This window comes from Nipponia nippon, unplaced genomic scaffold (assembly GCF_047370975.1).
Source record: "Nipponia nippon isolate SJK-2023a ecotype South Korea unplaced genomic scaffold, ASM4737097v1 scaffold_10, whole genome shotgun sequence".
Taxonomy (NCBI): domain Eukaryota; kingdom Metazoa; phylum Chordata; class Aves; order Pelecaniformes; family Threskiornithidae; genus Nipponia; species Nipponia nippon.
The window spans coordinates 36,369,873-36,391,900 of NW_028262291.1; the positions used below are offsets into that span (position 1 = coordinate 36,369,873).

Genomic DNA, 22,028 nt, shown 5'->3' on the forward strand with positions numbered 1-22,028 from the left:
GGAGCAAAGCAATGATGTTTTAGAAGAGTTTATTCCCTGGAAGCAGATGTCTGCATGTGTGCACAAAGGCGAGGGAGAAAGCTTTCTGTTGGTTAAACAATGGCATGCTGTTAACTTTTATATTTTTTTCTTAGGCTAAAGAATCCTCAGAAACTTCTTGTTAAAAATCATTCTGCAAATGTTAAGATTCTAAAACAAATCTTGGAAATACCACAGTTATGATTTTCTGTGCACTTTTCTGTGTGCCCTTTTATATAAAAACTGTGTGTGTGTGTGTGTGTGTGTGCGTGTGTGCGCGCGTGCGTGCGTGTGTGTGTGTGTGTGTTAAGCATTAGTTACATAACTAGGTAGTATACATCTGGGAGCAGGTAGTGTACATCTGGGAACAGGAGGAATATTGTCCCTGTCAATGTGTGTGATGGATAATGAACGACGTAGTTTGGAGAGGGTGTAATACTAGCATTGGAGGAACAGTGACTTCATATTCGGGGATCTCATCAGCTTTTCCTCTTTGAGGGAGTATGCAGTAAAAGAAAAGGCAGATTTCTGCTAGAATTGAGGTGGTTGCTTACATATTTACTGCCCATGATCAAAGATTGAAAGTACATTAATACAGACAGTGGGATACAAATTAGTAGTAGTGAGGCTAATTAGCACTTTGACAAGTGTTCCTGCTAATATTGTAGGTAGTTTATGAATTTACATGATTTTAAATCTAAGCAGGATGCTTTAGCTGAACCAAAGCCATAAACTCGGTAGAAGAATTAATTAGGTGGAACTTTATGATCTGTCGTGCACAGAAAATCAGAGATCCAGCAGTACAGAGGAAAACAGGAGATCACTTCTTCGGCCTCTGCAACTTCAGCTCATAAACATACTGTTTCAGCCATTGCCCAGCAATTCTCTTCTATCTGATCCCTTGTTCAGTACACTAAGTACTTTGTGTTTGTGTGTTTGAAAGGTCTTTTTTTTTCCTAGCACTGTAAAAATCTTAGCTCATCTGATAAAAAATATTATTACTGCTGCTTAAAAATTTTGTCTTCCTCTAAATTAGCCAGACAAGACTCTTCAATTTCAAAATATTCATTTTTTGTACTGTTCAGACAGAAGTGAAATGTTCCGATTTCTCAGCAGGTTCTGCTAGTACCCATTTCTACACTCCTGACAGATCTTAATGCTGTGCAGAGGTCTGTATGTTTGGATCTTGACACTAACCCAAAACTTTCTACTAATAATGTGTGCTAGAATCACATAAGGAATCTTACAAAGACTTGACTGGAAAATTATGAGGGTTTAGTCATTATATTCATTTATATATGCTGTTCAGTCCCTTGCAGTATGCTTCTCTGCTGAAGGGTGCGCTGAATGTAAACTACCATTTTAGAGAGAATACATTAACCAGTCTCAGATATGTTGCTATGGTGTGAAAAATATTTAGTTTTACTAGCAATCTTTGTTCATTTTGTTAAATGTGTTCTTAGGAAACAATCTTAACAGAAAAGTTTTTAAATGATTTATATAAAATGTTGATACTGTTTGACAAAACAAGGAGCAAAAAAAATTTTTCTGTTAGGTTAGTTGAAACTCATATAGGCCTGACAGTTCCTCTGCATGTCATCACATACTGTAAAAGTTAAAAATGTTTTTAAACTTAAAAGAAACAAACAAAAAACCCTCACATCTTAAATCTGAAAGTCAAAGCCAGAATATCTAATCAAACTTGTGAGAATTGTCAAGATGTCTGACTCTCAGCTTCCATTAAAACTCCATTAGAACAGGTGAACTTTACAGGGTGTTTTGTATGCCACTAATTCAATTATTTCACTTTCTACAGCTTAGGACTTATCACTGAAATGTTTTTCTCTCTCATTTATACCTGAGAGCTTGAGCACCTAAATAGATACTTGTTTCTGTGTGTCATGAGGAAAATGTATTTCAAACAGACAAAGATCAGACATTTTAAAGTTTTACTTATTAGCTTCTATCCTCTGAAATGGCTTTTTGAAGAAAACCAGATTATTAATGAGTGAAGAAAAGAATTATGCATAGAAGCACATTTCTTCTTCTAAATTAGCTGAAAAAAACTTCACAGAACAGTAACTATGCAAGCAATTAATAGGTTAGAATGGTGTATTTAGTTTTACGTGTGCTAACACTTTTTTTCATTAAATGATGACCTTTATTTAAGACAATAAAAATGAAGCTTGAGAATAGAGTACCACAACAATTTGATCCTCTTCTACAGTTTTCTCAGATACTTTTGTCTCAGAAAACCTCACACCCCACTTCATGGCATTTCCCTCTCTATTTGGTTCAAAGGTTTCTGTATTAGTCAACCCAGCTCTGGCTAGAGTGTTAGTGCTTGAACCTTTGTGAGTTGCCATCATTGAGACAGGTACTGATTATCAATGTGTGTCCAAAAATGCAAATAAAATACTGTCTCTGAAACTTTTCCGGGTCAGTAGCAGCATAACCACTTGCAATGAGAAGTTGTCAAAATTCTTATACTGTACTCCTAAGAAATCAAGATAAATCTCTTCCCTTCTTCTCCACATTTATTTAAAATTCTATCTGAAAAGAAACATTTACTTGCAAGGTTATGAATAAGCACAAGAGCTGTAGATGGCACAGATACAATGGATTGTAACAAAGCTAACATTCTTATGTGGATACCTGCAGTAAATATGTATCTAAGTTGCATGTAATAACAAGAGAATATAACCAAATCCTGAAACAGTGTCCAATGGGTAAACATGCATCTCCTGTAACTTTTTGTTTAACTTGGAAAGTTGTTTGCAAGTAAGAAAATGTAATAAAACAAAACCAAACAAACTAAATCATGAGGAAGTTATATAGCACTTGCTGAATAATTTAAATTTATGCATTTTATCTGAAGTTTAGTAGATTCTTATTTGGGTATATAAGCCTGAGAAGTGTAACAGGCTTCTGCATTGTAAAAAATCATGGATCCTCTCATACAGAAATTTAGGGTTATTTAGTGCTACATTGAATTCATTTGCGGTATGGTTTCGAATCCCCTTTGAAACAGAAAAGGTAAGGATTCTAAAAAAGAATTATCAAATAGTAACCCTCCTGTCAAAGATAAGCCTTCATTATAACAAGAAAATAAAAGAGCAAGCTTGGCAGTATAACCTGCCAGGCTCTGAACAGACAAGAGGAGGCGAGGGTTTTAGAAGTTTTCACAATGGCATAATTCATGTGGGATAGTGTCAGTGACAGGTTTATAGGAATTCATGGTGTTGATACTTGGTTTCACTCTCAGGATGATTCCTGTAAATGCTACTGGTGCGTTCTGGTGAGTAAATAGTTAGTAATTTACTGTTATCAACATTAAACTATTTCTGGGTTTGCGTTTACTTTAAAAATGGTGCTTAAAAAATTCCAAATCCTGTCTGATTGACACTGAAATGCTCTTTACGTGAAAGTTTGTTTATGGGCAGTGATTCTTTTGACAGATTTACAAGTGTCTGTGGAGTTTTAAAAGACTATTGCCCAATAGGCATTAAGTGAGAGACATTCTATTTTGTAAATATTTTCACTTATATTGGGGATTTTTAAAGAACTTTTTGAGCCAAGTACTGCATTAAATCTGAAGACAGTGGCAAACTGATAATCAGCAGTTTCCAGCTTTGTTTTAATGTTTTGCTAATGGTTTCCATTTCTGTGGCCAAGCTTTGCAGTGAGTGAAGCATGATGTACATCCAACAATTTGTAAGGGCTTTCAAATGCTGTTGCACACTTGTATTTTCTTTTTTTTGCAATAGCTCATTTAGAAATAAACAATTTTCAAAGTAGCATATTACATTTAATTTCACTAACATACAATGCATACCAAGAAAATGAACCAAAAGTTTATTACAGTAACGGAGAATTTGCATCTGTTTGAACTCAGTAATGCTGAAACAGGTTGTTTATTTTCTCAGATGATTATTTTGGAATGAGGTGGTGAGATGAGAAGTGTACGTGTGGTGTGCTAGCTGTCAGATTCCTCAGAATTCCTTCAGATTCCTCAGAATTTTGGAAATAAATTTTTTCAGAAAGAAGCTTTTCAGAATGTATTTCAAAGAAGGAATGCATAATAGGATCCTTTACCTCAGAATCGTTCTAATAAAAACCTTGCTAAAATAATATTCTTTTAAAAAGGAAAGGGTTTCTATTGTAGTGAATATGAGAACAAACTATTAAAAATGTTCCCTCACACATGTTATAGCATTTTTAGCAAAGAAAATCAGAGCAACTGATGGAACAGGACTTTTCAGTTTTAATTTTTTAATGTAATGGTTGGCATGACTTGGTAATTTTTTTTTTCCCAACAATATATTTCAAGTAAATTTTTGAGTAAACAAAAAAAAAGAAGAACTTATGTAACAGGAAATTCAATGAATGTTAGTTAGCAGAAACCTTTATATTATGTTGTGTAGAACTGAGGCAGGTCATAGAGTTGTATGGTAGCCTTTCACCAATATTACATATCTAGGTTGACAAAGACCAGCTGACTTTAATATGTAGAATTGCAACTGCCATTTTAATCAAAACCTTTGGTTTAGCCCTGTCATGAAAATCTTTTTCCTCTTCCAAGTATGTCTTTATTTATATCTGATTTGTGATTCCTTTTAACACACTTCCACCATTCTTTGCCATATCTATTCCCAGGCAAATTTGATGATGTTCCAAAGTTCTTCAGGCTAAAAGATACATCTGCTTGGTGGTCCTAGCCGTCATTTTCTTATAGGTATTGGTCAAGGAATCATTATTCTGCATAGGATATTTCATTACTGAAGGGAAGACTGAGACTGGGAAGACTTCAGCAGGAATACAAAATTTTTGAGACTGCAGTTCCAGCTGAAGTTCATGACTGCCTTCAGCCAGTGACTCCATACCTACGTGATGTGTCTTATTTTTAACATTAGCAAGTAAATAAATTCAAGTTTTATTCAAATATTTCAGTGCAGTTGATTTTAAACAGAATTAGTCAACCTTCAGTTGCCCAGATACTTTTTTGTTTGTTTGTAGACCAAAAATATAGGTTATTGAGTGAAGTAACCTAAATTCAGAGTCAGTTAAAGGAGGATTAAGCAGTATTTTTAAACAACTACATTGCCTTTGTGATTAACAGATTTTCGCTTCATCACCCTTGTCCTTGATTCCTTTAGCTCAAAGCTAAAACTTTCTCAGAGCCCGTCAGTCTATTTTGGCAGTTATCTGAAAGAACTTCAGGAAGTAAACTGAGAGGTTTTAGTTCTAGATAGATATCATCTAGATAAATATCATCACCAGAGAGAATTGTCTGAAGTTCTTTTTTTAAGGCTTTCCAATAATGTAAATTCTTAGAGTGTGCCAGTATTTACTTGAATTCTTTGGTCTCTTTCAGTTTCATTGTTTCAAGATGACTTAAGCAATGCAAACTGGTATCTCATCTCATTTCATCTTGTCTCAAACTTTTAGAGTTTTAATCAGCACCCCTGATTCACTTATTCTCTGTCACCTGTCTCATTTGGTCTTCTCTTCTGTGCCTTTCTGTGTGCCTCTTACTCTTCCTATCCCCTCATGCGAAATGTTGATCTTCTTGTTAAGGATGTTAGTATTCTTCTTAGTATTTTCCTGTAGCTTTTGTCATCTGGTTAAGGTTAATCTTAGTCGTCTTTATTAAAAAAAAAAAAAATATTGAAGGGGTTTTATATGTGCTTTCTTTTTAATTTAGAAACAATTCATCCTAGTCTTGGTCATTTAAATATTTACATGGGACATATCTGAGTAACCTTTCTAAATCTTGTGTTATTAAAGCTTGTAGGAAGCATCTAGGAAGCTTTCAGTACTCTAGACAATGCATTGGCAACACCATATGTTCGGGAAAACACCTTTCTAGACTATGTTAGAGTATGTTTAGATACTGCTGTAGCTACAAGCTTATTAGTATAGTACATATTCATAGAAATCTACTTCTGTATAGATTTATGCAAATTTATTTATGTAAGATTATTATAAAATAATTATGGCTTGCAATTGTTGCAACCTTACATGACTGTAATAATCATATGCATTCTATAGTCACTGTGTACCAAATGCCTGAACATAATATGTGTACTAATACTTTTACACTTTTGTGATTTTATATTTATCTAATTTCTAAATATTGTCTTATCTAATTTTCTGTATATTTTTTTAAACACAAACCTGTAGCTGCTACTTTGTTGAAACTTCCAGTCAGAAACTTAACAATACTGTCTCAGTTCTTTTGCTAGATTGTTTCCCCTATACAATTTAATGTGTCCGTCTTCTTGCAAAGTAAAGTGTTACAATTTGCTTGGATAGCTGTAGAAATCTCCTTCTAATTCTACAAACATAAATATTAAGTATACATAAATTTCATTCAGTGCATGATAACAGTCATGGAAAGTTCAAATTTTTAATGGTAAGAGGCATTTATCATAAAAAAAAAATCTTTAAAAGTCTTATAAACTTTCCTGATTTCTGATTTGTTTTGCTTAATTTAATTTATTAAAGACATGTAACTGAGCAGCTAATAAAAGACTTTCTTTCCCAATCTGTTATGTTTAAATTAACGCTCCATTCTGCCTACTATCTGGCATGCAAACAAATATCCATTAACTTTACTCTGAACAGTTTCAAAGGTCTGTCTTATGCTACAGGTTGCAAGACTAGAGATTAAAGATAAACTTAGAGTATAGCCCAGGCCATTTTACAGAAGCTCTGGAGCTCTCCAATAATGTCATAGTCCACAGCCTACATGAGTTGTGGAGGGATGCTAAATTAAAATACACGCTTAGGTGGGAACAGGTATTTTTTCAGTATTTTTCTGTAACAACAACTGTTCAAATTTATTTCTGATCTCAATTAATTGAAAATCTGTCTTTTTTAGTAAATCGTGGTGGTCCGAGAGTATTACAGGCACACTACTAGTTGTACAATAAAATATATTCATCTGTTTTCAACCTTCCATTGACTTTTTTCACTGCAGTGCAAAGTTACATTAACATAACATTTTAATTACAAATTCTCAACTTGTGTTTCCACAGTTTTGTATTAATTTTTGCTGCATTAAGTTGAATTACATAATGTTGTTAACAATATGGTGTGAATAAGTTTCATGCAGCCAAACTGTAACTCTTGGGTTTAACTCCAAAATAAATTTTCATCTAAATTTAGCTTCTTGGGAATGAAGAGTTGTGTAAAAGAAAAATCTAATAGTAGTTCATAAATTCATTTGCTAAACAGAAGGTAATTGCATTTTGATTTCTGACAGACATTTCATCTTTAATGTGGAACGCTGGAATCTACAAAGTTTACTACAAGTTCTAGGAATGTTAAAATTCATTGGTGAATAACCCGGAGTTTTCAGAAATTGGCATGGCATCAGGTCTTAAAATAACAGGTAGATTAAATAGTAAACAAATTTCAGTTAGATGCAAGTTAACTTTCTTACATACTTCTACTATTTCATATCATGGCCTGGAATTTGAATGCTTTACTTAAGCAACCTGAATTCCTGCATGTGTGTGAGGAAAAATGCTTGAGTATAGGATGCCTGGCATTGATTGATTAAAATCAGTCCAGATACAAGGCATCCTCCACTCACCACAGAAACAAAGTTTAGAGCTTTAAATACCATCTAGAATTTGTGTGTGAGGCAGGCTGTGTTAGTGGCAAGTCTCAGCACACAGCTGGAGTTTTAGGACAAAGTTATTACTAAAGACAAATTCCACTCTTTAAACACATATAAAAGTTGCTATTGGGTATGCTATACTAGCATTGGTATTTTTTACTTTAATGTAATTTTTGGATTCCTTAATGCTTATTTCGATTTCCTTTAAAGTAAGTCTAGGTGACTAATTTAAATGTAGGTTTCTACAGTGTTGACATCTACTTCTGGTAGACGAATTCTGCCACAAATGACTCTCAACTTCTTTTTGTAGCCTCTGAAAAGCAGATGAAGTTAGTTTGCAGAGAGTCTTCTGAAGAACATCTCCAGCCCTTCAAGGAGAAATTAGAGGAATTCTTCCAGAAAGGTAACCACATTTGAAAAAAAAAAAAAAATATTGGCAAATAGTGTAGTGATTTACAAAGTTATACATAATGCAAACTGCATTAAATATCTGTAGCCTCTGAAAATTCCTACTATCTATTATGTATTATGCTCCTAATGTGCCTAATATATGTTACGAATAATGGTTACACAGATCTTGGACATCACTTGTCAAAGATAACTGTTCCCTTGATCTTACCCATTTTCTATTGATTATTTTCTGCTTTGTTCTTTATCATTATTTGTAGGCAAAATGAAAAAGATATTCATCACAGACCAAAGTTATCAGAGGGAACATAAAGCTTCAAGTTTTTATAAAAGACTAGACTGAAAAATATGCTTCTAGAGAAAGTCCACATATATACATGAAGTAATGGCATCTTTTATCAATAGTGTGGGCTTATGAGCTGACTAATTCAGATTTAAAAATTTTGTCTTGTGTGAGACAGAAATAGGAGTAAGGAAGTGATTTGCCAGGGTAGAGTCTGGAGACAACAGGAGTGAGATCGAAGGTACAATTTGATCATCAGTTCAAGACAATGTAAATGCAGGTTGCTGTTGTTGAAAAGAACAATCCTGCTCTCTCCTGTTTCCCAGACTGCGTGTTCCCAGTCACATGCTTCTGCCGCACCATTGTCTCTGGAGCTGTGCAAAATAGATAAGGGAATAGATTTCCACTCCCCCCCCTCCCCGCCCCAGGTTGTAGGAGTACAATTTGGGTAAACAGAGTAAGTGCTGCATTTCTGATGACTATATTAAGAATTGTAAAGAATTAAATATTACCAAGGGCTGGCATTTCTCACAGAAATCATGAACAGTTTAGCAATTTACTGTTTGAGAAGTGAACTATCTGAATCTGCTAATCCAGGAAGAATGTTTACTTACTATTAGTGATTATTCAGATTGTTGTAATAATTTATGAATTAGCTTAATCCTTTTTAAAAAGATTGTCCTAATGTCTTTTTAATAACTTTATTTCATGAGGCTGTCTTATGAAATACTTTGATAAGTGAAAACAGGATGTTTTAAAAGGAGCAGTCCTTGTTAAACCATGCTGTTAAATAAACTAATATTCTTCTTCACCCTTCTCCCAGGCCATGGAGCTCAATCGATATATTTATTTTATATATTTTTTCTTTTAGTTGCAAGTGTATTTGGACAGTATTAAAGCTGCAAATTTCTTGCCACAGAACTTTTAAAACAAAAAAATTATAATGGAAATCTTTATGTCACTGCAGAACAGTTGTATTGTCTTTTCAACTTATTTAATAGGAAATTTTCACTTACAGTTTAACAATGACATCAAGATTAAGATAGTACTATATAAATTTCTACAGAACCATTATGATCTCCAGCATGCTTCTTGATCTTGCTTGCCAATGTATTGTAGCAGATCAGTGTAATTGTATCTTGTATAGGTTAAGTGATTCATGGTACTGTATGAATTACCCTGTTAGAGCAGCTCAGAAGTGAACAATCTGTATTCTTTCCTCACTACTGGCCAGAAATTCATCAGAGCAGAGCAGTCAAAATGATAGACTCAGGTATAGATCCGGACATAATTCAATTTTGCCCAGGTCTTGCCAAGACCCTAACCAAATGGTGTCTTCCACAATCATATCACAGATTCTGTAGTTCTTACTACACCCTGGATCTCTTGAGGACTGTTGTGGTGAGTCCGGTAAGCAGCTGAGCACCACACAGCTGCTCACTCACTCCCCCTCGGTGAGGTGGGAAAGAGGGTCGGAAGGGTAAAAAAGAGAAAACTCATGGCTTGAGATAAAGACAATTTAATAGGGAAAGCAAAAGCTGCATGCACAAACAAACCAAAATAAGGAATTCATTCACTACTTCCCATCAGTAGGCAGGTGTTCAGCCATTTCCAGGAAAGCAAGGCTCCATCACACATAACCACTACTTGGGAAGACAAATGCCATAACTGAACTTCCCCCTTTCCTCCTTCTTTCCCCAGATTTATTGCTGAGCATGATGTCATATGGTATGTGTTATCCCTGTGGTCAGTTGGGGTCAACTGTCCAGGCTGTGGCCCCTCCCAACTTCTTGTGCACCCCCAGCCTACTTTCTGAGGGTCAGTGTTAGAAACAGAGAAGGCCTTGATGCTGTGCAAGCATGGTTCAGCAATAGGTAAAATGGGTGTGTTATCAACACTGTTTTGGTCACAAATCCCATACACAGCATCATATGAGCTGCTATGAAGAAAGTTAACTCCACCCCAGCTAAAACCAGCAGAAAGAATAGCAAATGCATATCACCACAGTCCCAAAAAATACAGGCAACGCAGTACCTGGCTCCTCCTGCAAAGCTGAGCTACCCTACTTTCTGATGAGTGGAATATGATAAAAATACCCAATTGATCTTGGAAGAAGATTAGTTCTGCTTTGGAGAAAATTGTGATTTAATTGTGCATTATCGTTTCAAAGAGAAAAACATATTCCTCCAAACATTTGCCCTGTTTATGCCTATCAGTGTGGAAATTGAGATACATTTATCTTTGTCAGTGTAACAGAAAATTTTATCCTTATGTTTGTGAATAATGTATATATTTAAAAAAAAAAAAAAGAGAGGATATGTTCCTGCATGGTGTTCTGGGACAATGAGATCTTTATATAAATTATTAAACTTATTGGACACTTTTTAGTGTTTCAGATTTTTTGTATTCTAGAAAGAGCAAAACCACAGGGATTACTTACTTGTCCACTTTTTTCTTATGTTCTCTTGTTCTTCTTTTGCTTTATAATATTGTTGTATGGTATCTAATCATACACATTTAATTTTGTCTAATTTAACTTCTCATCTTTTGACATTCCTGTTTCATCTACCTTTTTCTGAGATGAGTTATTAGTAGGTTGTCAGATCCTATAATTATTGACCCTATTTCTCTTTTAGTCACCTGATTGATTTGAATCTTTATAATTGATGGGTGGTACTTTCTGTGGCATTAGAATGGAAATCCTATAAAATTCTACACTGAAGATAGGTAAAAATAACACAGAAACCCAGCTTAATTTATGGTACTAGAATAGGCACTGAACAAATTTCAAGCTCAGAGGTTCAGTTTAGATAAGTGTCTGGAAACTCAGCTGCTTCTCTGAAATTAGGAGCTAACTGATAATATTGAGCATCCGTTTAGCATCTGCTTTCAGTTTTGTTTGTTTAAAAAAGAGTTGTGGCTGGTTTAAGCAAATGTAAGGAAAAATTGTCTGTTATCTTTCTGCCAGCTCACAGCAAGTATCCAAAGCTCAGATGCTTTTCTGAAACTTCTGGCTTGAAAATAGGGCTGGAACTCACAGATATTCAGGTTTTTCTCACACGCACAATTTCCCATCATCTCTAGTCAAAGCTAAGTTGGAAATACTGTAAGAAAAAAAAAAACAAACATATTGATTTGCTTAAACTGAACTGTTTATATTTCCTAATTGCAATTAATAGCAATTAAATCTAATACTAGCTGTGTTGTAACAAAAAACACTGAGAGTGTTATGGAGACTGACATTCTAAAATGCTAGAGGGGATAAACTGTACTTCTGCTGATGTCAGTGCTGTTTTGTATAACGGGATGTAATGTAGCCTAGTGCCTTCAACAGGGAATTAGGTGCCAGAACCTTTAGGTTCTATTCCCAGTTTAGCTGCCTGCCATGTGATGCTAGAATAGTTGGTTAATCTCTTTTTCAGAGAGCGTGTCACTTTTCTGGTACAAAGATTGTTAAATAATGATTCTTGCTATCTTTTGTAGTGAAAGATAATCTTTGTCAAGTACTTTGTGATTCACATGAAAGATATCATGTGTAAACTGTGTTAATACTTCATTAGTTGTATTTGATATGCTTGTGCTTTTTGAAAAGGGCTTAGATTATTCTCAAAGTGGAAATAATCTTTAGTAGATTTAATTATATTATATGCAACATAATACATTGGGTTTACTATAATATGGAGACCTAAGAATTATTATAAATTAATATACACTTACTGTATTTCCAGTGGAATTACTGTACGGGGTTTTTTTCAGAAATATGTTCATAGTTTTTTCCATTTAAATTGCCATGATATGCAAAAAGAACTTCAAAATTATGACATTAATGGTTGGTATGGAATGCTGCCTAATTTATGAAATTCTTGCTCAGAATTGCTTAGAAGAAAACTCCTCTTTTGATATGAAGCTATCTCACACAAAAAAATCAGAATAGTTAGATGAATATAAGAAAGATGCAAAATACTCTATTTTGAAAAGGAGAAAAGAAAGAGTTTGATTACTGCATCTATGAAGCTCACTAGAAGGGATGCTGGCCAGTAGCCATTGGTGTTAGTTCTTCATGACATTTTTTATTCTCCTTGTACATTCTCTCAAGAATGATACAAACCAGAAAGGAAATGACATACAGGAGTAGGCAACTAGCCTTAATAAAATTTATTTCTTATTTTGCCACTTGACTATTTCATATTGTTTGTCCATTTTAATAAATGTGGAAATGCATAACACAGATTCATGCAGGATCTTGCAAAATCTGGTCCCAAATTCCCCTTCATTGGTTCCAGGTCAGGAAGTATGTAAAAACTTTAATCTGGGATTTCCTCCCTCATATACTGGAACGTGCAAATCAAAAAATCTTTATGCTTCATAGCAGTTAGCGTAAGAGCATAGCTGCCTCTCTTCATTTCTGTAAGAATAAAGCATCTTGATGATGAAGACTGCTATTAAAGGAATTCATCTAGTTTACAGCAGAGTCTGGGAAGCAAGTAGTCTTGATGTCAACACAGAACAGTTTTTGAAAATCATTAATAGTGGAAAGCAAAGCTGTTTGGGAAAGGCACATGATACACTGAAGTATAGAAGGTAACAAGCAAGATGGAGAGGGAGGGATTTGTCAAAGAGAGTAGATCTGTTGAGATTAATCCCATAGTAAAATAAATTGTCCTGTGTTTAGAATTCTAGCCTAGTACTTAGGAAACATCGGTTAAATTCATTGCTTTGCTACAACTGCTGTGTGTCTTGTACTACATAAAAGATCAACACTGCAGTCATGAGACTGTACAACAGAAAAACAGAGTCATAGACCAAGCTATTCTTGCTACTCTGCAGCGTTATGTCAGGAGGTAGTGCATTTTTCAGAGAAGTTTAGCAACCACATGGACAATGTCAGTAGATTTTTACTGCTTAGTGATTCCTTCTTAATAATTTTAGCCAGGCTGCAGTAGCTACCTGGGCATGCATCCAGTCTGTTGGGCTTTTTAATGTATTTCTGGTGCGGAACAGGAGCTTCGATCCACATTTCCTCATTTGCCTGTTGGAATGCACCATAGAGGATTGTTGAGGTAGGCCAGTAGGAAAGAAAATAAATAAATTCTGTTAAGGCTAACCCCCTTCACTTGTATGTTAACTGTTTTCTGTTTTATATTATTCTGGGGGGGATTATACTAAGAAATTAAGAAGTGTTATGAAAAAACAACATCCAAGTGTACCGGCCAGAAACTGATCAAAACTGCTACATTCTCTGACATGATAATAGGGAGGATAAACAGGGGGACTTGTGTGATTCTGTAACATACCTGGCTGCCTAAAAAGGCAGAGAAACACCTCCTGGCCTTTTCAAATGTGTGAATCCATTTCACATGAATTGTTTGATCTAGGTTGCTGCAACTACATAAAGAATTGTTACTGCCTTTCTCAGACATGTCTCCATGCCTTCATGCCTCTCTCTCAGTTCCACCTTCATAACTTTATTTCCAGAAAAATAATTTCTTCTCTTAAAGTAACAAATTCTCATTGGATGCTGCGATTCTGTATTTTCTTACAAATTTGTTCAGCAGTAAGAAGAAGAAATACTGATTTTTTATTTGGAATCACTGGTTTTTAGATCACAGAGTTCTAAGTGAAACCTTGTTGAAGTATATTTGACTTCTTTTAACCAAATAATTGAAAGCCTAAATCATTTAGATCTTGATTTCAAGCTAGCATCCAGGAAAATATTTTTAGTATTGTTGGTTTTCATTCCTAATATCCCTACTCAAATAATTTTATTATCACATTACTTGTTACCATCTTAAATTTATTTTTAACCAACTTTACATGTTTCCATTTTCTTCCTCAACAATACATAAAGTACCATCTTATAATAGCTTTTATAGAAGAAATTTATGACACTAACTTTTCTTTAACTATACTGTAGTATATTTCAGCTGGCAGACTTTCAGTTTCTTGTTGATTATTTCCTACTTGTTCCTGGATATATAAATATTCCATCTTTAATGTTGTTCTTGTGCTATAGATGCTCATACATGGTGAATTATTCTCTTTGTCTAGTAGCACCTGTTGTATTAACCCAGAGAAAGCAACCTTCCTTTCTTAGTTTATAGCCCTATACATATTTTGAGTGTAGGAAGATGGTAGTATAATTTCTTATATTACAGCAAAAAAGTCTTTCCACTCAAAACTCTACTGCTTTCCAATCAAAGCAGTCTATGAAGTATAAAGCAGGATGCTAACATCATTTAGTAGCAATGAATCGGAAGTCAAGAATACTCCAAGACACTATTATCAGTACTATTTTCACAATACAATAATATTTCTTATTTCTCTCTTACTGTCAACAGTCCATACCTTTATAAATTTTAATACAGTCAAAGATTGGGAAGAAATTTACGTTGGCACTTACTTCCTTTAATAGTCTGACAACATTATATTGTTGTTTTTAAAACAGATATAGAGATTATGTTTTAAGTCCTTATTCATAGCGGTTTGGTAGAGCTTGCCTGTAATGACTTCCCAAAATACCAGAAACCCCTGAGAAATGTTTAGAATTCTTGCTTCTCTGCAATAAAAATCTAGCTTTTCTCCCCAAGAAGAATATTAACAGAAAGAAATAAAATTATTCTAAAACTGCATATGAAACTAAGTCACACACTTGTCTTCCCACTAGTGTTGTACTTCTCTACCTTAATCTACATATCAGATTATGGTACCTGTGTTTCATTTTATTTGTCAAGCTCTTGAATGTTTTAATGCTGAATAAGTGAAGCAAGAAAATCAAGAATAATTTTTAAGAGCACTGAATTTCAGTAACGGCTGCCTTTTAAAATATGATGTAAAAACAACAGCAGAAGAGCAATAGCATTTACAAGGATCTTACAGTTGCCCTGATTTTCTGTTACCTACAATTATGAAGCTGCTTCTGTCAACCAAAAAACATGTCTTTGTAAAGATAACCAGTTCTACAGGACATCAGACTGTCTTGCAGATTCTGTGACTGTCCAGTCTGCATATCATATACTGATTCTTCCTCTTGTGAATAAGCTGTACAAATATGAAGACTTTTAACTTCAAAGCTTTATTTTCCGTTCTACTTACCATAACTCTTTTTTTTTTCCCTTCATTTGTTTTCACTGAGAAGTTTTATTATCTCTGCCACACATATGCAGTTCTCACATTAAACAGTGTGGGAGGATATTTATGTCCAGTGTCAAACATGAAAAATATGTCATACTTCCTTGCAGTGATAATGTTTGCTTAAAACTTTTTATCCTTCCCAGCAATGACAGTACAGACCAGGCAAAGTTTGTGTTTAGATGTGGAACGCTGTTTTATATGCCAGCAGCAGAATTACTTTAATCTTTCAAAGTGTTTGTGACAGCCATAACTGTTTTCATCACTCAAAGATCGTTGTATTTAAACAGATGAAAGAGTGATTTACATAAATTGGCATGAGTCTGCAAAGCACAGAACCTTATCGCTGTGGTACTGTGAGATTGTATAGTTAGACAATAGCCTCAGTCCACAAGACACCAAATAAGGTGTCCTGGAATGTGATTGCATCCATATGCCTCTAACTAATGCAATATTGACAGTGAGCTGATTCAAAGAACAAGAATTTGCTCTGAAATGAATGTTTCCTCCTACACTACCAGAAGAATTACCAGCATCAAAGTCCTGAAAATTTATGTTAATTAAAGCTATGACTTTTCAGGAAACTTTCAATTGATTATTTTTGAGACAGATACACATCAAATTGCTATAATCAGTTCCACTATATCATGACTTACTATAAAAATTGGAGGGCTACACTCCTTTAGAACATATAATATGAATGTAATTTAGAAGGACTTGTAATTAAAAATGCAATGTCATCCTCTCTTAAAAGACAAGGAAAGAATCTCTTAGAGGCAACAGTTGCTTCTAGCTTCTTTTCAATTTGATTGTGTTATACTGAATTACCGTGGCTGCTGCAAAGTCACTGGCATTTCATTATAGAGAAGGATTTCCTATTAATAGCAATGGAGGGATATAATGAATGTTAGTCTGATACCTTTGATTTACTACAAAAAATTATGATGTATATGATAGTTATAAAATCTGTACCTAGAATTACTGATACCTTTAGTATAACCACTGTCAGCTGTCTGGAGTCTAATATTCTCTTTAAATTCTCATTGAAACTCTTTTTTTCTGTTCAGTTCCACTGGATTTCTTCCAGTGCCTATATCATAGGATTATAGGTAAACAGAACCATAGGTTATATATGTTGGTTTTTCACAGGGTTCCTATTAGGCTATTCTTTTAGTCCAGCTGCTTTCTTCTTCTTTACTGTATTCTTATGAATTTTCTGCATTATTTCCTATTTATCTATTTATCTTACAGTGTTGTTATTCTCTGCACTGCAGTCAACGCCACTAGCGTGCAGTTTATCTGGATTTGCTCTGCTATTTACATCCTTGTCTTACCCTATTTGTGCTGATATTCAAAGTAGGTGAGCTAATAGAATTTAAATGCCTGTCAAAGCTTTCCTCGACAGGAAGTCAGGATGCCCACTGATTAATTACTTTAGATTATATATCCTATGAGCAAGTGCTTATATATATGGAAGCTATTACTGAAAGGAAAGAGCAGAGTCAAGAATTGGAAAGGAGTGGATAGAAGAGATTAATGCACTTAAGTAATGAAAGGCCCAAACACACTTGCTCTCAAGAGACTTTAATACCTACCATCACACTGGTCACTCTCACCTTATGTTTGTGCCCTGCACTCTATAATTTCACACCATAGTCTTTGAATTAAGCTTGGAAATACTCTTCACTGCTGCCATAATACAAACTGATTATGACAATAACGTGCTTAATCTGATATGCATTTATGTAGAATTTCTCTGTAGACTTTCGTAATTTTGGTGTGTTGATCATTTTTCTCAATTATGTTTTGTACCTGTGCAAACACATGAATATCCTGGTTTAATGCTTTTGGGCATGATTGATAAAAATACTAGATGCTGCAAATTTCAGCAGGAAATTGGAGCTCTCTGGATTAGGTTCTGTTATGATGTAAACTGTGTTTTCCTTTTCTAAGCAATGATAACAGGTAAAATCTGTAGGCCAGACAAGAAATAGCCATCAGAAGGAAGCTTTTTTCTAAGAAAAAAAGATAAATAAATTTGACACCCACACTTGTTGAACAGGATGTAGCACGACCATTTGTTTTGAGAACAAAAATAACAATCACAATGTTCATAGGGCAATTCTCAGAAATTTGAAGCTAGTTAAAAGACAAAGCACCAGGTTGCTACTAAGCTCTCAAAATTGGAGAATGACAGAGTAAAAACATATGGATGATACAGTGTTGTAAGATTACAGCTGTGATAAAAGACAGACTTCTCCTAAATGTAAGAAAAGTCTGATTTCAGGTCATCATTCAACCTTTCCTGCAACAACTTCTGCGGTATCTTTGTGCCTAAATACTTCAGATGCCAGGGCAAGACGTTCAAAAATGCACCATTGTCCTGCGAACAGCCCTTATAGTGCTGCTTTGTGAACACCTTGACAGAGGTAGAAAAATCAGTAGTTTTATTTCTCTTAAGAGTTGTATGTATGGAATTGATTGGAACGGTACTTTTTTCATGGCATGTAAATCAATTCAAACTTTTTAGCATCAGGATTTTTCAGCTATCTAAACTTTGTCCCAAGTCAGCTATTTTGAAAGTATCTAAAAAATATTTCTTAAAGGACTTCTTTTCAGCTACTGTATAGCATATTTTAGGACATAACTATTTGTACAAAGCACATGTATAAAGTCTTTCACCTTGAAGAATGCCTTACAATCTGAAAATTCCCTCCACGAAGTGTTGCCATCTCTGGAATGGAACATGGTATTAGAGAGGGTCCTAGTGCCCTAGGACAGGCAGGGATACCTGACCAGACACAACAGTGTAGCTTCTGTGGCCGAGCAGAAAACTTTAAATGTTGAAGAAAATAATGCTAAAAGGAAAAACTGCTCTATAAAATGTATTTGATTTGATTATCTATAGAGTTATCAGTATAGTTTATGAGTAAATGTTTCTAATGTGTTTCCTTACCTTGAGTTTTGCACAAAGGGCCTGACCCAGCATTGACTTAGAGTTGAATGGGAGTTGGATAACGCATATTTATGTTTACTTAAGCTTTCCACATAAGGGATTCTTTCCTTACATGTAATTGGGCAGTTCCTAGGACAGAGAATCCCCAAGCTTAAATAGGAGAGCTGACTCTACATTTCTGTTTGAAATAATGGTAGGGGAACTTTGACTTTCCTGCCTTTTAAATGCCAGTCATTTTTCCTTTTAATGTAATTTCATATTGGTTTGGTAAATGAAGTAAACTGTCTCAAGATTTGAAATTTCTTTTCAAATTAAAAAAAATATTTCCAAACTTGTTATAAATTTCCAAAAATGTCGTAAAACAAGTTGTCCTATTAAATATTTGATGTAGAGAATATTCTGCCATTATAGATGCAGATGCATCAAATTCCAAAGTTTATTATTACTTTTATGTTGCATGTGATTTTTTAAGTCTGTTCAAGACTTTCTTCTTCTAATGGAGAAAAAAATTAAGAGGAATTAAGCTCATTATGACTGGGTTATTACAGCAGAATGAATTTAGATACAAATGATATTGGGATGGTTTGTGTTAATTATCATTCTCAGAAATAGTTTCAGAAATAGTTTTTGTGTTTTTTAATAGATAAGATGGAATCAAAATGGTAGTCAAATAAAACTTCAGCTATGACTACAATTATATTTAACTGGTCTACTAATAGATGAGTTGGAATTGCCTCCATTTTTTAGGATTTTGGTTAATTGATCATTATAATGTATTTCTATTCTGTCTGCCTTTTGCATGGACCTACTATTATTATTGATTAAAAGCCATTTCCAAGAGATAGGAGGTACCTCATAAAAAATAAGGTAATAATAAAGGCCCAGAGGTACAGTGAGCAGAAAGTCTGCAGTCATGGGCTTAACTGCTGCACTCACATTCCCTGGTCCTGTTATGTAATACTCATATTCTCTTCTTTCCTTTTACATAAGGATAAACATGAACCTGTAAAAATGTTTACATCCACTGTGGGGGAAAAGAATCCAGATACTCCTAGCATAGAGTTCAACAGAAAATAAACAAGCTGTAAAAAACCAAAATAGATCAGGTAGATGCAATAATAATTCTTGTTATTTTCCCAGTGTTAAATTAAGATAACATGAGATTTTTTTCTTTTGTATACACTCTCATTTCTCTCAACATGATAGTTTTTGAGTGCTTTCTAGGAATGAATTAACTGGCCTGACTAATGTGTCACACATGCTTTACTTTTCCCATCGTCTTTTCCCCATAAGGAGAGTAGTAGTTTTTTTTATTTAGAAAATTAGACATCCTTTTTTAAAATAATATTCTTCTATGTGTTTATCACAATAAAAGGCAAGCTCAGAAAAAAATGCATGCCTTGTACTTGAATGCAGTTTGGTGTTTCTTGTAAAAACATTGATTAAAATAATCCTGACAAAATACTTTTTAAAGTTAGTATCCTGTATTTTATTTGTGGCAAGAAGGAGAAATATTTCCGGTCCAAGTCTGCCTGTTTTTTACATTTCGTTTCAAATTACAGGCCTTTCAAACTAGTAGCTAGATAAATTTTCCTGCATAAATCTAAGTTGTAGAAGAACTTTGAGTTAAAAACAAGAATTAAATACATTGGTGGTATGAAATAATTTGACAAATATTTGTGATTTTGTAGAGAAAATTACTACATGAGGGGGGGGATTATTGAGCCTATATTATGATATATGTTTTTTTAACAATCTGTTGTAACTATTTGTGTAGAATGTATGTAGTCCAACAGAGGTGATTTTTCTATTGATGTGTTCTTTAAGTAGAAGTTAAATAAGACACACATGCCTTTTCATAAATCAATATAATTTCTTTATTTTGTACTTGTTCTTTCTTGTTTAATTCTACCTATTTAAATTTCATATTTATCAAGCTGAATCTCAGGGTTTCATACTAGATATAAATCTTTATAAACAGGAAGGATGTTGGTTAAAAATTCAGAGTTTAACTGAAAGAACTTTCCTCTCCTGTATAAGGCATAATTTTTTTTTTCTTAAACAAGATCCTGCTAGGTGTCCTGCAAATTCAGTTTTGGTTTAGGTATGATGAAGACTAAAACACTGAACTTTGGAGGCCAAACTATATCAGGTTCAGTGATGTTAACAGATAAATATAGAGGAGTTTGCTGTATACCTTGTTATACATGATCTGTAGTTTTATAAGAAATTTTCAAAACAAGGAGTGTTCCTTTGGCACATTTCACATCACTAAAATGCAGTTATGGATGCTAAAAAAAAATAATAGGCAAAATGTACCTTAATATTTCACCTTACTTTTAAATGTGAATATCCAATATCAGTACTTAGATTTAATTTGATTTTCATTTTGATTTGATTTACCCTTAAATATGGATAGCTGTGTATTTGAGAATCAGTTTGGGCTTGAAATTCTCCTTCCCCATCCTGTCTATATGGCTGAACAAAAAGGGGAAGGTGACTGTCATACTTCCAAGCAGCACATTTTAAGAAGGTCAGAATGATTAAATTCATTCTCAATAATGTAGTTTTTCTGTTCATACTTTTTATTGACAGTCTTTGTTTCTTAAAGAACCTTCATTGCTTTTTTTATTTAAACAAAAACATAGCAAAGAAACAGATGTGTCCCATATAAAATATGCAATAAATCTTGTCTCACAAATTCTTTGCTCTGAACTTTCTGACAGAAACTGTCAAATATCCACTTTAATTCTAGTATAAAATGTTCACTTTGTGTCATGGCGCCAACCACCATATGCTGGAATAAAGTCAGTAACCAGCAATAAAAAAAGGCAACATACGCACCTTTGAAACAGTACAAGCAATCAACAGTGAGAAAGGTCTATATAAATCTATGGAGATTTAATCTCAAGCTTTGCCACTATCCTGCTGTGCATTTACAATGAGACTTTGCTCCCGACCACCAGAAGTGGCTTACTTTGCAGGAGGAGTATATCCTAATGAGGGGAAAATGTATGGAAAACAAAGCAGCAGCTTTTAAGCCCCCACCCCCATCCTTTGGATCACCTAGAAGAGCATGTCCTAGTGTGTTCAAACATGTGGGGCCACTACACATCACGCATTGCTGTACTTTAGCTGATCATGTGAAACCAATCTTGACTGAGCTCAATCAGCAGAAATGACTTTAGCTTCATAAATCATTGTTATCATTCCACAGGAGGAGGCAATTCTATGGCTTTTCTCTCCTAAACGTTTTCAGGCCACAAATTTCACAAGCTTTTCTGAAATTAGTTTAATTATATTTATATAATTATTCCTTCTTTACCCACCAGATTAGCTGTTGGTTCACCATCAAATTAACTTTTTTTTGCATCCTCCTTATGTTTTTGAGAAGACCTCCTGCTTCTTATTGGTTTTAATAACCATTCAACTATTTAAAAGTATTGTCCTTGGTATAAAAATGTGCTGATCCTTAAAGTTTTTACTTCTGTTTACAACAGGAGATTGTAGTTACAGATAATCTGGATAGTTAATTTTCCCAAACACAGAACAGACTGGATTTAAGCTTGTTCAGTTTGAAAGAATTAGAACTAATTTTTCACTTCCAT

General features: G+C 34.2%; 1 protein-coding gene across 5 annotated transcripts in view; it reads left to right on the top strand.

Annotated features, from left to right (window-relative positions):
* Positions 1 to 22,028, top strand: part of FMN1 (formin 1) — a 188,407-nt gene that overhangs the window by 133,751 nt on the left and 32,628 nt on the right. For all 5 annotated transcript variants that reach the window (XM_087746611.1, XM_087746613.1, XM_087746612.1 and 2 more), the window contains one exon: positions 7,956 to 8,048. In XM_087746611.1, coding sequence (XP_087602737.1) covers positions 7,956 to 8,048 — 93 coding nt within the window. The remainder of the gene's footprint in view (positions 1 to 7,955; positions 8,049 to 22,028) is intronic.